At 44.8% G+C, this 15,187-nt stretch overlaps 1 protein-coding gene across 1 annotated transcript in view; it reads left to right on the forward strand.

The window, feature by feature from the left end:
* The first annotated feature begins 502 nt into the window (after nt 1-502).
* The window catches only part of LOC119159443 (uncharacterized), a 50,055-nt gene continuing 35,370 nt past the window's right edge, over nt 503-15,187 (forward strand). Inside the window, exons 1-4 of the mRNA XM_037412201.2 lie at nt 503-538; nt 3,536-3,671; nt 10,114-10,315; nt 12,458-12,561. Of these exons, the coding sequence (XP_037268098.2) occupies nt 3,546-3,671; nt 10,114-10,315; nt 12,458-12,561 (432 nt within the window). The 5' untranslated portion in view covers nt 503-538; nt 3,536-3,545. The remainder of the gene's footprint in view (nt 539-3,535; nt 3,672-10,113; nt 10,316-12,457; nt 12,562-15,187) is intronic.

Consider the following 15,187-nt stretch of genomic DNA (forward strand, 5'->3'; position numbering starts at 1 on the left):
ACCCACGAAAAAAGAGCGGCACCAGTGAAAATTAACTAGCCTAAAGCAAAAGGAAAAAAGAAAAAAAAAGCTGAGTAGTATGAACAAATAAAGAAAATCGCTGCGCACACGGAACGTATAGTTTGCTTCACAACCGCATCCTGTGTGCCTCATACATATTTCTGGTCACTGACATTTATCAAGTGAACAGCCTCGAAAACAGAGCGTGTATCGTATTAAGTGGTTTTGCCTTCGCACAGAATTGTTTATCTGGCAGCGGCTCCCCGTTACCTAACGTGCTGTTCTTTTCGGAGTCGACGGTAACCACGGGATATAGTAGTGGATGGATGGTGTCCGTGACCTCTTAGCTTCAAAACGCCAGCTGTGTTCTAGTAGAATATTCAGACCTTCAACCCGCACAGGAAACGAAAGCAGAAAGCAAATAGCGAAAAAAATAGGAGGAGGGGTGTCTGAAATTGCCTATAATAGCGTCGTGTGTAAGGCCGCAGAAACGTGTGGCCACCTTAGTTCGAAGAGGTATTCATACTGCAAATTCTTGGTAAGCGAAAACAAATGGTTTGCTGTGCTTGACGTTTGCTTTAGGTGGTCACTGTAGTGCATCTGCCAGATTGTGTACGAACCATAGTTTCTTGTTTCTCAACTATATAGAAAAGAAACCCTATTGGGCGAAACACACCATATTTCCTGGGGAATTTAACTATATATACAAGAGTTGCGCAAAAGATCGCACTGGATTTTTACGAGAGCTAGATGTAGATCCCATACGTGCATATAATTTCTCTCATTTGTTCAGACCACGTATCTATCCTGAATCAAGAGTACATTAACGTAGTTTCTTTGATTACAGCCATAACTTACGTTGCTAGGTATTTTAAGATGTCCGCTACAGAAAAAGTAATGACAAATCAGCGAGCTATTCTTCATTTTCCTCTATTTTTGATTATTTTATAACACATTTCTTGAAATATTCCGCATGCAGCCTCCTTTTAGTACCAATGGCGCATCTACAGTCAACCAAATTTTTATATGGCGTGCGCCAGTGGTGATCTTTCCGTGCGTCAACGCCATATGACAGAGCGATCATAGAGAAATATACTATATAATGAGTGGCCACACGAGCCTTTCCGCAGCCCAGCAAGAAAGAATCTGACCAACTGCTAGATGGCGCCGAGCTTTGCGTGCGTCAACGCCATATGACAGAGCCATCATAGAGAAATGTGCTATATAAAGAGTGGCCACTAGAGCCCAGCAAGAAAGAGTTCGACCAACTGCTAGATGGCGTACCCATCCTCGCTCTTACCCCGTTTAAATGTGACACATTTCTTAGCGAACATCAGCGACTTTGAGCGTATCTATCTAGCCACTTAGGTTTGGGTGCTCTCGTGGTCACCCCCTTCACTTGGTGTGAACCAAAATTAGAATTGGAGGGTAAGATGGTTACACGAATATGACGCATTGGTCAAGACATGAATAATGTCACAATCCCATCGCGTACGTCATAAAACACTTCCCGTCAGACAATGGCACATACTCACGGGCGGGTATGTGCCGCTGGTAAGCGGGTATGTGCCACAGGTGATTGACACTTAGTATCTACCGAGGAATGACGAGAACACAAATGGGCCATTTCAACGAGTGAGCGTTAAGCAATACCGGACATCAGTAGCCTTGACCCAGTGAAGACATGGAATAAATGTCAGTGTTGAGAAAAACATGGCATAGACAGCATTGACCACCCGACGAACGCAAATAATAAATTTCAGGGTCCCAGCAGGAATCGAACCCAAGCATTCTGTGTGGCGGTCAAGCATTCTACCACAGAGCTACGCCAGGTCTCGGAACTACTTTTCAAATACACACTAACCTTCGCAAAACGTCTGTAGTGGTTGCAGTGCTGCCTGCACAATTTTATAAACATTACATGTGTACTCCTTTCATACAGCCTTCACGTCGAGTTAACGTCAATGAGGTGATGCGCTGAAATAGATTTAAGTACCAGTGTCAAGGGCCAGCATCTTCGCGAGCATTAGCGCTTTATATCAGTTTCTGGTGTTTCAAATACGAATGATCCAACTGACATCATTGCGTAAGTGCAAACAACTGCTTATGTATAAACATCCGCTACTCTTCAGCATATGTCTCCTCGTGCAACATTTCTGCATATATTTAGCGTCATTTCATCACTCAATGAAAAAATGCATCACGGTCACCTTTTCTCCGCGTGCTTCGCATAACGTCAATGCCAGGTACGTGGGATCTTCCGAATTTTTTAAAGACATGTAATGGCCTCCTCAGGAAGACACTGAATGCCCAAGTTTGGCATTAATTTTTTCAAAAACATATATTAATAATTTGTGTGCACTTTCTTATATTCACTGTACACATCATGCGCTGCTGAGGACATTTAATGCCTAACAACAGAAAACAATAAATTATGGCTGGAAACTGTTGTCTTTCTGCATTTGTTTTGCACAAAGAGGCACAACCGTGTGGCCTAGATGTGCTGTACATGTATTCTCTTTGTGGAAGCATGAGTGTGTAGCCTAGTGGTAAAGACACTCGCTATCGGAGCATGAGGGTATGTCAAATCCCGGCGTCAGAAAGAAAAACATTTGGTTATTTCATTTATGCTGAGTACGTTACCGGGTATAACCAACCATTCGTGGCGCTGAAAGCAGCGCAGTAGCTGGGCCGCAGGGCCCTACGGGAATGTCGGCTCGTTATGTATGTATGTTTCTCTATAGAGCCATGTTACAATCATGGCGAGGATGAGCGCGTGCCCATAAAGTGCGCTCAATGGACGCATTGCTTGTTAGGCTGTCCTATTCTAGTACCCCCCCCCCCCCCCCCCGCCTTTCTATCAGCGCACTTTATATAAAGCGTGTTCTGAGGCTTGTTGAATGAGTGAGCGTGTGTGGCGTTGATTTCTTCCTGCAACCTTCGTCTTCGGAAGAAAAAATAGGGCAAAACTACTCGCATACTCACGGTGCCTGTTCGTGTGATGTGCGCTGTGCGGGGGCGATTTGCGTGGGTTAGAATAGCCTAGCAAATGTTTCCCTCAACACAGTGTTATATATAGACATGCGCTTGGCATCGCCCTGTTTGCAACGTGTCTCCGTTCTACGGCGCTTACGCACAGAAATAAAGCGCATGCTAATGAAACTTTTGGAAGTGTGTGCGGTAATTAGTCGTTACTTTGTTGCTCTGCTGAAACAAAGCTTTTTGCTTTCGTTTTTGTTTTTGTCTCCACACAATGTGCCATCTGTCTGAAAATCAGGGCGAAGTTGGCCAAGCCTTTACTAAGTGACTGGGAAACAGAAAAAAATAATACAAAAAGCACGTAATAACCAAAGCTCCCTGACTCCCTTAAGCTCTCTCTCTCCTTCACGCAAAATTCTTATTTGCTTCATTCACCATGATCAGTGCAGTATGGCTGGATAGTCTGAAAATGGTTTAATAAATGACCCAGTCTGCAGAAAACTGTATTATTTGTAATAAAATACTTGTGCCAGGGATAAAAAATACTCTTCTTCAGCTTACAGGACATGAAAGCACGCATAGAGGATGGCATCGTGTACTCACCTTATCCGTACATTCCACTCGCAAAAGATGGGACGCTCTACGGTTTTCTCATGGAAGCGCTAACAGCTCATGGATCAAAGACGGCTTTGGTAAGATTACTAAATCGTCTTGGTTAAAGGGACATCTCATGAGGATGGCGTCAAAAGCTCAGGTGTACTAGAGAACAACTTATCCGTAGGCTAGTTATCAATGGCTGAATGAATCTAGTATGGCTAAAAAAACATAAAATACGGGTCAGAGAATAGAGAAAACTTAGCGCCTGTGATGTGCGTAAACGTCTTCGCTGTTTGCTTAATCATTATTTTGATGGCATAATAGTGGCTATATCTACTGATCTTAATAAACAAACAATAAATACATTCAGGAGGTATTAAAGTATTTAGAATGTGCTAATAAGGAACAACAGCCAACGCAACGCAGTCGAGTGGTGTTTTAACAAAATGAAAGACCGGTTCAAGATGAATGAATGAATAATTGAATCAATCAATCAATCAATTTTATTTGCCACTTCAAAATACTTCGATATACAGGGTGTCCCAGCTATCTCTAGCCAGAGTTCCACAAGATGTCCATGCACTATATGGCGACGTGACCAAATGCCTTTAATGCCTTTCGCTTACTCTTGCTAAAGGCGTAGGCAGAAATTTTCATCGGCGGAGAGGGGGAGGGCGGCATGCACCTCCTTGTTCAGTAGTGGGGGCTGGGCAGGCAGATGTGGTCGAATGTCATTCTGTGATCTATAGTCTATGACAGAAAGAACAAAATCCGTATAGGGGAGGGGGAAACGAGCCTAGTGTACGACCTACTGGCTTTCGTCCACTTGCGTGCCTAGGCACCCTGCAATGGCACTTGTAGCGTACTCGTCCCAAGTAGGAGCGAAAAAAACATACCTGCATTTCTTGAACTTTGCGACAAGACTGGTTTATTTGCCGCGAGAAAAAGGCTTCAAGAAACAATATCACGAAAATGGCGTGGCTGCGTACCTCCCGCGGCACGCCAGAGATATTGTTAGGCATGTTGGCCCCGTATGTGCCGTGCGCCTCTGCACATGAAATGGTATGCGCACACAACTATATAATGTCGTGACCTCCAGCATTTAATGTCCGCTGCACACTGCTCGGCTTTTCACGTGGTATTTTTTATTAGATGCCGAAGCATCTTATACTCGCGCCTTGTAGTGCGCCGTCCGCGCCGTCCGCGCCGTCCGCACCGCTTCTCGAACATTCGACAGCTGACGCGCGCGCATGCGCCGTCGTGCCGTCGCCCACTCTTCCACCATCTGTGCATCCCTTCCTCCTCTACACACCGCGCGCGCTTCACTCCTCCACCATCTGTGCACCCTTCCTCCTCTACACACCGCGTTCGACATCTACAATTCTCCTGATTCTCCAGTGGACGCGCATGTGGCGTCGCGCTTCGAGAACATTCAACAGCTGACAGTGCATGCGCCGTCGCGCTGTATATATACTCAAGGTCGGCGCTCGCTCGCTCAGTTGCCGCTCGTCGGTTGGTTTGTACGGCGCGTCGACGTCCAAGGTCGCGTGAAATGAATTCCAACGAATCCACAAACACAATGATCGACGTCCCTTCGACCAGCGCCGCCCTTTCGCATACGTGTGTACGTGTTCACTCATTTAACACCCCCTCCTACAACCACGTTAACCAATTTAGCCATCGACCCAAGTAAGTCGCAATTTAACACCCCATTTCACAACCACGTTAACCAATTTAGCCATCGACCCAAGTAAGTCGCACTTTAACACCCCGTTAACCAATTATATGCTCCGCATCCTCCTCAGTGTTCCCCCGAGGGAAGCTGCGGGCAATTTTTTGTATTTAGGGGGCATCTGCAGCAAGCAGAAAAACACGAATAGTTAACAAATATAAAGCTAGAAATTGTCTAATCGGATGTTTTGCAGACTGAGTAAAACTTCAGTAAAACTTGAGACTCAAAAACTTGATTGAATGAAAACAAACTGCACACAGTAAATTCAATAATAGTAAGGTATGCTACTGAAAAATGTAACAAGCACCAAGAAGTTGCGCTGAGCAGAATCAGTTTTGGTCGTACACATGCAACACGCTCACATCTTTTAAACGATTCACCACACTGTGCAAAATGTGGTGATGCACTGTCTGTCGTTCGTGTTATAAGAATGTGTCCGAGCCCCGATTCAGAAAGACTGCGTTACTTTCTAGAGCCGTAGAAATGCCACATGCCATGCACCTCACCTACTATTTCTTCTTGACGACTATCTAATGTTCCCCCAAAAGTAGTTTTCATGTTCTTTGCTATAGTGCAGACGACCTACATTCCATTAAATATTATCGCTAATTTCAGCCTTCTCTCAATCATAAGAAAATCACTGAGGCTTTTTTTTTTCAAATGTCATGCAGCATGCATTATTCGTCCAGACAAGGACAGATGCCGACGCAGCGCGTCTTTGTAAAGCCTTCAGATTTTACCCGTTTTAAACTCATCACACATAGTCTTTACACTTAACTTTAGGCCTTCTGCACCACGCTTTTATTCTTGTCACCTTTAGTAGTTTTCATAACAGAGTCACACTAACAATCCTGAGTTTGGTGCTCTTTGGCCTGAGTTGCCCTTGCACCATAAAATCTACCACCATTATAGTTGTGATACCCCTCTTCGTGCTTAAGCGGGAAGCTGCAAGTATTTAGCTGGTTGGTGCTCTTCCCGCGACATTCCAACTTCTTGCTATCGCATCCCTTGCTTCGCCCTAGCGGCAAAATTCTTACTGCACCGCTTGCTTCTTGCATCAAAACGTAGTTGTCTAAGCATCCTTAACTATGCAATTAAGCGGAAAACAAAACAAATAATTACTCTGTGATATAGTGAGCAATATGCGTTTGGTCGCGTTGTCATACAGTGCGTCGGCATAATGTTAAACTGTGTTTAAAGATAGCTGGGGCCCACTGTACAATAAGCTACCCGTCATGGTGGAACAGTGGTTATGATACTCGGGTGCTCACTCGACAGTCACGGGTTACATCCCGGCCACGGCTGTTGCGTTTCAACATATCATAGTCAGCCTTACTACGCCCACTGCAGGGCCAAGGCCTCTGCCATAGTCTGCCAATCAACCCTGTCTTGTCCTCCCGTTGCCACGTTATACTTGCAAGCTCCTTAATCTTATCGGCCCACCTAACTTCCTGTCTCCCCTTCGTGCGTTTCCCTCCTCTAGAAATCCAGTTTGTTACCCTTAATGACCAGCGGTTATTCTGCCTACAAGCTACGTGCCTGGCCTATGTACATTTCTTCATCTTGATTTCAACTATGATATCCTTCACCTCGGTTTGTTTCCTGACTCAGTGTGCTCTTTTCTTGTCTCGTAAGGTTACACCTATCATTTTTCTTTCCATTATTACTGCGTAGTCTTCAAGATAAGCTGAACCCTCTTTGTAAGACTCCAAGTTTCTGCTCCGTAGGTAAGTACCGGCAAGATGCAGCTGTTATTTACCTTCCCCTTGAGAGTTAGCGGCAGATTGCCATTCGTGATTTGACAATGCTTGACGAAGGTGATCCACGCCATCCTTATTCTTCTAGTCATTTCGCTCTCATGGTTAGGCTCAGCGGTTACTACCTGCCCTAAGCATACATATTCTTTTACAACTTCACCTATCGCAAAGCGCTGTTTTTCCGTGGAGACTGTTGCACATTCCTTTAGTTTTGTGCATATTAATTTTCAGACCTACTAGCCTGCTTTCCGAGCCCCCGGCGCGGTGGTATAGTGGCTAAGGTACCCGGCTGCTGATCCGCAGGTCGCGGGTTTGAATCCCGGCTTCGGCGGCTGCATTTCTGATGGAGGCGAAAATGCTGTAGGCCCGTGTGCTCAGATTGTGGTGCACGTTGAAGAACCCCAGGTGGTCGAAATTTCCGGAGCCCTCCACTACGGTGTCTCTCATAATCATATGGTGGTTTTGGGAAGTTAAACCCCACATATAAATCAATCATAATTCTGCTTTGCGTGTCCAGTTCAGTAATCATGAGTTGTTTATTCGTCTCATTAATTATCAATACAATGTCATCACTCATCAGCGAATCGCACGTTACTAAAACACACTCTATTAACTCTTATCCCTAAATCTTCCCAATCTAGGCCCCTGGAAACCTCCTGTGAACACGCGATGAATAGCATTAGAGACACCGTGTCTCCCTGCCTTACACCCTTCTTTATTGGGATTCTGTCACTTTCTTTATGGAGAGCTGTGGTGGCAGTGAATCCACTGTAGATTTTTTCCAGCATGTTTATGTAGGTTTTGTCGATGCCCTGATACCGTAATGTCCACATTACTGCTGAAGTCTCGACTGAGACACACGCCTTCTCGTAATCTACGAAAGCAATGTATATAAGTTGGTTGTAGTCTGCTAACTTTTTTCTATTACAAGATTTATGTACGAATATGGTCTATTGAGGAGCACCCTGTACAAAATCCTGCTTGGTATTTTGGTTGAATGAGCTCCTATGTTGCCTGAATTCTAATAGTTAATATTTTTGTATATTGTTTGTAGAGAATGGAAAGTAAGCTGATCAACCTGTAACTTTTCAACTCCTTGACGTGTCCTTATTTATGGATTAAAATTATGCGTTCTTCCAATATTCTGGTGCCCTTTCCAACAAGAGACATTTCGTGTATAAGTTGCTGAGTTTGTCTAACATAATTTCTCTGTCATGTTTGAGCAGGTCTGTTGTTACCTTGTCCTTATTAGCAGCTCTGCCGCTTTGCATTCCTTCTTGGGCTTTCTTTACTTCCCCTGTCGTTATTCGTAGGAGGTCGAATTCCTCTGCGCTATTATTGCTTCTTATGATTTCATCCTGGTCGTTTCGGCTTCTGCACAGCTCTCTGTAGAATTCCTCCGACACCTCGACTATCCTATCCATATTGGTTATGACATTGCCTTTCTTGTTTATGGTAATAAGGGCTGCAGCGTGAGCACCATGAATTCAAACCAACTAGCCCAAATTACCATTCTCCTTTCTTGTTCCTTAATGCATATATCCAATTTTTTGCCTGTGCACAAGTTTGCCTTCGCAGCTTTTAAGCTTGTACCGCTTTTACAGCCTGCTCGATTCCCTCCATGTAACACACCTTATGCAAAATTACTGCCATATGTCGGCCATCATGTGCATGCAGCCATGTTAGAGGCTCAACCGCGGCGCAGTACACAGAGTCCACGTGTGCTAACGTATACGTATGTCTTCTTTAGTTTAAACATTAGGACTTCGCCAGGTCCACTTGCAGTTAGCCTGTTTTTTGAACAAGGTATTCAAGATCCGTAAATTATGGCATTCTGGGAACTCTACTAGTAACTCCCGTCTGGCATTTCTAGAGCCGATGCCATATTCCTCCATTGCATGGTTTCTGCTCTGTTTCTTGCCTACATTGGCATTAAAGTAGTTCATTAGTATATTGTACTGTGTCTTTACTTTTTTATTTGATCACTGTGTGTCTTCGTAGAAGCATTAAACCAAATGATCATCCTGGCTTGATGTAGGCGCGCAGGCCTGTCCCAGCTTCATCTTGTAGCTTTTGGGAAAAAATAACGATACTTGAACCCTCTCGCCGACGCTATTTACTCCTATATATTCACGGAAATATTATTGTGTGTAAGAAACCTCACCCCTAATTGTTTTCTCTCAGCTAATCTACGGTAGAATAGGACGTGTCCGTTTTTCAGCAGTGTATAAGTCTGGTGCGTCCTTCTAAATTTGTTTAGCCTTATTACATATAATTTCACAGCCTCTAATTCTTCAAATCGCACAGCTAGAATAGCCTCCCTAGATAGCGGTCTTGAGTTGAACGTAGCCATGTTCAGATTCTAACGGTGGCCTGTTCATCGTTTTTGATGGAGACGAAATGTTAGAGGGCCATGTACTGACCGATGTCAGGGCACATCAAAGAACACCAGATGATCGAACTCCCGGAGCCTTCCTCTACGGCGTGTATCCTAATATGTTGATGTTAGGGAACGCGAAACCCAACACATTATTATTATTTTATCATCATTCCAAAGCAAGCCAGTCTGACATACCCACCAGACTTAACTGAGCCCGTACTTATTATTTCATGGTAATTATGCTGTAAATGCTCCAAGTGACACTGGATTTTCGGAGCTTGCAATTTTGATGCGTGGCAACTGGAAAGGCAGCGGCAAGTGTGTATACTGGTGCAATTTAAAATATTTACTTTGATCGATGAAGCAGGTAGGCAGAGGGTGGGGTGACGTGGAGACGAAGAGAAACGTCCTAAATATCTACTTGAAGCATGTATAACGTGTTAAAAGATGTTCTGTCTACAAGAGCACTGCTCATGTACGCGAACATGATACTCGTTTATGAAATCGAAATTCAGAAGTGTCATTACAGTAGTCCACTTACAGGAGCCAATGTTCAGTGCAGCCATTAGATATATGTGATGCAACCACTGAAATGCTTTAGCGTAGAAATCTGTTTCGCGTGTGCATGTTGCACGTATTCCACTGATGGTGTGCATGCATTGCCGCAGATATGTGGACAAGACAAGGTGACTTACATCAACCTGCGAGACAAGTTGCGCTGCTGCGCGTCGGGATTCCGTCGCCAAGGGATTGGAAAAGGCGACCGGGTCTACGTGCACTTCGGCAACTCCATCGAAAACTTTGTTGCTCTGTGCAGCATACCGCTCACAGGAGCCTCTCTTGTCACATCGGACATCATGTGGCGAGAAGGTGAGATAGCGCAGGCGTTCTTCATGGGCTACGTATGAAATATTCAAACAAAAGCGTTCGATGACATCTTAGTAACTTAAAGGGAACTGTCAATTCAGACGAAATAGACCTGTCAATTGTCGGGTCTAGCAAACACAAATTCGCGTTCGCATCGTCCTTCCGAAGCTTTTGCTTTGCAGCGAAAGCTGTTATGATATCAGAACACGGGTCACGTGCTGTGCCATAGTTCTCTGCCACCACCGGTGTTCTTAACCGGTATCACAAGCAAAGTAAATAAAAAACATCAAGGACACAATAGGATTAGAACCCGGGTCCACTGTGTGCCGGCCCAGTATTCTATCACTGAGACACGCCGTTACTTTGAACTCATTTATAAACTGGCCTTAGGCAGTTTTGATTTCAGGAAAGGAATGACGTTCATAGGAGTAATGAAGCGTTTCAGAAAATCCAAGGAACAACCAGGCATCATACAATGCGAATGGCGTAACGAGTGGGTTGTTCCATGCCCCAATCTATTAGAAAACTTGTTTTCGATCACCTATTAACTGTGGCGCATACCCCCTCCAGAAATAATTTTTCGTCCTCGTCAGCCATGCATAAAAATTTGCACAAAATTCCGAGCAAGCGTGTAGCGGATACCCCGCTTCTCTGAAGAATAATGAAGGATAGCATAGGTAATGCTAGCCTACTACACAATAATTATGTCTATTTATGGCGTAGTGGGTACCCAGAAAGTGTGCTTGCAGCAGTTGCCCAATGAGCATTAAGAAAAGGCTCTGAAAGGACGCTCTTCCAGCTTTCGCTGTGACTGTGGTTCCGCACAGGCCTGGCGTCTTTTCTGGAGTGTGATGAATCTAAATTATTTTTCTTTCTATTTCAGTAGTATTCGTGCCTGGAAACTCCTTTGCCTCGCTTATTGCCCTCGTGAGCAAACTTTTAGGCGACTATAGGTATAATTATTGATGTTTCAGCGATGCTAATAAGAAACAAATACAAGTGTCCGTGTTTTCTGTGCGTGCTACTAAATGCATGCTGAATATCTCGCAAGTGGTAACGATGCGGCTTAACAAATTCCATAAAAGTATGACATGGCCAAATTTATTGTAAGGAGGTCACTGTGGCCGCCTGAAGCCGCTGCAAGCCAGTGTCAAGCATTTCAACAATGCGAGAGCGTGCGCCGAGTGCCGAAAACGTTTAGTGAGTAAGCGCTGTTTGGAGCTGGCTAAAAGACATCGGGAAAGGCTCTAATGTTCGCATTAAATAGCGCGAACGCTCTTAGGTGCCCAACGCCGTAGGGTCGCGGCTTGTCGGTGCCATCACGGTCAATCCTGAACGTTTATAAAACACAAAAATTGGATGAATCCCATGAAAAATGAACAAGGTAGCAGTGAAAAGAGCCGGAGACGTCAGTGGCGCTGCCCTCTCTACATACCGAAGCTAACTGAAGCCGGGAATGCCAGGAAAAAGCACCTTTGCATAGGGTGTATTAATCACGAAGTTGAAAACATACATTTCAACGTGTTCGATAGTATACTGCAATTAACAGTCAAAATAAGGGCTATATTGTGTTGTCGGAAAGGGAGCAAGGGATTATCACTCTTTTTGTTGTTAAGTAGGTTCTTTCCTCCTTTTCTTAGCATTATTTATTACGTGAAAGGTGTAAAAAGTTCATATAACCATGTCTTGGTGAACCCCACTGAGTGGGTATGAGCCATTAGTATAAAGGCATCATCATCATCATCATTATCATCATCATTAAGCTGCATTTCAACGCAGTTTTGCGGTGATGTTAGGGAAGCGGGAATGGCCTTCCCTAAGTGCCATGGTTTTAGGCTTCGAACAATTGGTGCCTAATCGAAGAAATGTCTCTCTCTTTCTCAAAGCACTGCGCACGCCACCCCTTCCCATGTTCGCAACCCTTCAGTATACATGCTTCGCCACTCTCCAGTTTCTTTATCCTCTTTTTTTTAAAACACAGGACAAGGTTTGGAACACAGCATTTTGTTGGCTCCAAGAGGACACACTTGGAAAATAAACGTCATTATTTAGTTCAGGAAAGCCAAGCAATCGACAACTAAAATAGCATTCTGCAAAACTTGAAAAAAAAAAAGAACAGATATCACAGCGTACATCTATTTTCAGATGACATTGGGGACAAAATAGAGAGGTCTGGCGCCACTCATGTTCTCACTGATGCAAGTCATGCCGAAATGTTCGCTCGAATTATTACCAGCAGCAATATCAAGGCGAGTGTGCAACTTTTTTTCTGCTTCAAAGATCTATTACTTATGTACTGAAGAAGTGCACCCTAAAGAGCTCCGCAGCTGTATCGTCAGCGCTAAGCAGGAGTGGCTCGGGCTGTACGTTGTTAGTGTTCACTATAGTGAACTAGCGTTCACGCTAGCTAGGTGAGCGCATACTGTCTCATAATACAATATGTGTTGACGAAGGCGTGTTTCAGCTCACCATTATAACTGGTGGAGGTGCTGGGTATCGATCATAGTACCTCTACAGCTATCGTGAAGACCAGTTTTTTTTTTTATGGTGAACACCAACAACGTCCCGCACAAGACACTCCTGCGCAGCGCTGACGACATGGCTGCGGAGCTAGCTCTTCGGGGTTCAATTCTTCTTTCTTTCGCTTACTGTCTGTCTGTTTTGAGAACTCAAAATCCCATCCATGAGCTCATTGGTAACCTCTACGCAGGGTTAGGAAGTTTTCTCTCTGACTCGTTGGTTACCAAGAATCCTCCACATAGCTCTCGATGTGTGTCGCGACTACGCGACAGGTGTGTCGAGATGTCCCATTTAGGTTTTTTGTTAATCAAAGCAACAACAAACAAAACCTTTTGATCACATTATACACATGTAGTACCATGTAATCAACTTCTACTGGTGAGCAATTCACTGGTTCGGACGAGAACCGGCGCATTCAGCATCGTATGGCCGATGGCAATTCACTGGTTGCATACTCTGCGTGACCAAACGGTGAATTAAACAAATTCTATATAGAAGTCTTAATCGCAAGAAACACACGTCATAAAGGGCACACTGTCTTGGTGGTTAGTGCGTCCGCATTCTTCGTCGATATCCCATCAATGAAGGGCGGTTACCCCGTCGACTCACAATCCAATCTGTTGCTATCGCATTCTTTGCTTCGCCGTTGTGCCAAAAGTATGACTTTTTGCATTGCATGTCATGAACTGCTTTTTAGCGTGAACGTCAAAGTGCGAAAGGGCGCAAATCGTGCGAAACTGGACAACCCTTTAATAATGATATTATATGGAAACTTACGTCCTAAAACCACTAAATGATCATGAGAGAAGCCGAAGTGGAGGGCTCCAAAAATTTCGACCACCTGGGGACCCAAATTTGAGCCCACGGGCCTACAGCATTTTCGCCTCCATCGAAAATGCAGCCGCCGCAGTCGGCATTCGATTCCGCGACCTGCGGCTCAGCAGCCGAGTTCCTTAGCCACTACGCCACCACGGCGAGGCGATTCTCGCTGATGGAATTTTTTAATGCAAATGTATTTCTTAGTTGGGCTGTGTAAGGCATCCAGCGTCGTCCGCGGCGGTGTCTGCGCGCCGGCAGGTGTTGTCTCCGCTCTCAATCCCTCTCTCATAGCAACAGCTATGGGCACGCGCCTTCCCTCGCCCATAGCAACCGGAGTATGTGGTGCGAGAGACTGTAGGAGAGAGTAGGTGCAGTGCTTTGCCACTCCTTCTCTCGCTGCTCACTCTCTCTCCTCCATGCGCCCCCTCTCATGTCCTCGCTCCTCACTCTCGACCGTTAGCTGGCTGGGTGCCTCTCAAAAACATGCGGAAATGTAAACTCTGCACTCTCCTTTGCTGCGGCGCTATGGACGACAACGTTAGTGCCAGTTGTAGCGGTATCCGTAACATATGCTGTGACAGCAGCGCAAGCAGCGTAAGCAGCACTGCTGACCAAAAGACGAGAGCTCGCGAAGCTGAACTTAAACGGCAACACCAGCAAGCAGACCCCAAACTCCGAGCTAAGCTTCAAAACTCCGCGTGCGACAACGCTGGGAATTACGTACAGTCTTATAAATAAAGACGCAACAACAGCGCGTACAACGGTCTCCTTCTCTATCCAGATGGATAAATGAGTATATTCATATTAAGCCATGTGAATTAAGCGGGATCAAGGTTATCCACATTAAGCGAATTAGGAGCAAGTAAATTTGTAATGAGTTCAGGTTAGCTGTCAGATGCGAAAGCATGGTCCCGTTAAGCCCATGGTCTATAGTTTTCACAATAATAACATAACACACGCGCCGTTTTCAAAAGAACTACACCATCTCCCACTAAAGAGAACCATGTGGGGATGTGAAGCAGCGCTGGGTGTTCACTTTGCGGCACACACAGGTAAATACACACAAATGGGAGGGAGGGAGAGCATAAGCGGTACACAACATACACACAATTCCACACACAAATGAAATATACACGGAAGCATACAAATGGAAACATCAAATGGAAACTCAAGTGAACAGCAGCGCTGCCTTGCATCGCCACATGGTTTCCTTTAGTCGGAGATGGTGTAGTATTTTATTGCGATAGCAATTACATGGACATTCTCGGCTGGATTTTGCTGCAAGCGTCGCATCACTCACCGTATATGTATACGTACCTTTATGTATGAAAACGCAAAAAAAGAAAAATAATTCAGAACAACGCACCGGTGCGCGGAATCGAACGTCGGACTTTAGAATTGAGAGCATGAGGCCTTAGCCACTAAGCCACGAAGAAGCAGCTTCTTCAACATTCAAGCGGCAAACTAATTATATCTAACACACCGTTGGTGATGGGCATTTTGGGGGAACTATTATGTTTTAAGCATTAGAAGCAA

Source organism: Rhipicephalus microplus, chromosome 1 (assembly GCF_043290135.1).
Source record: "Rhipicephalus microplus isolate Deutch F79 chromosome 1, USDA_Rmic, whole genome shotgun sequence".
NCBI classification, from domain to species: Eukaryota; Metazoa; Arthropoda; class Arachnida; order Ixodida; family Ixodidae; genus Rhipicephalus; species Rhipicephalus microplus.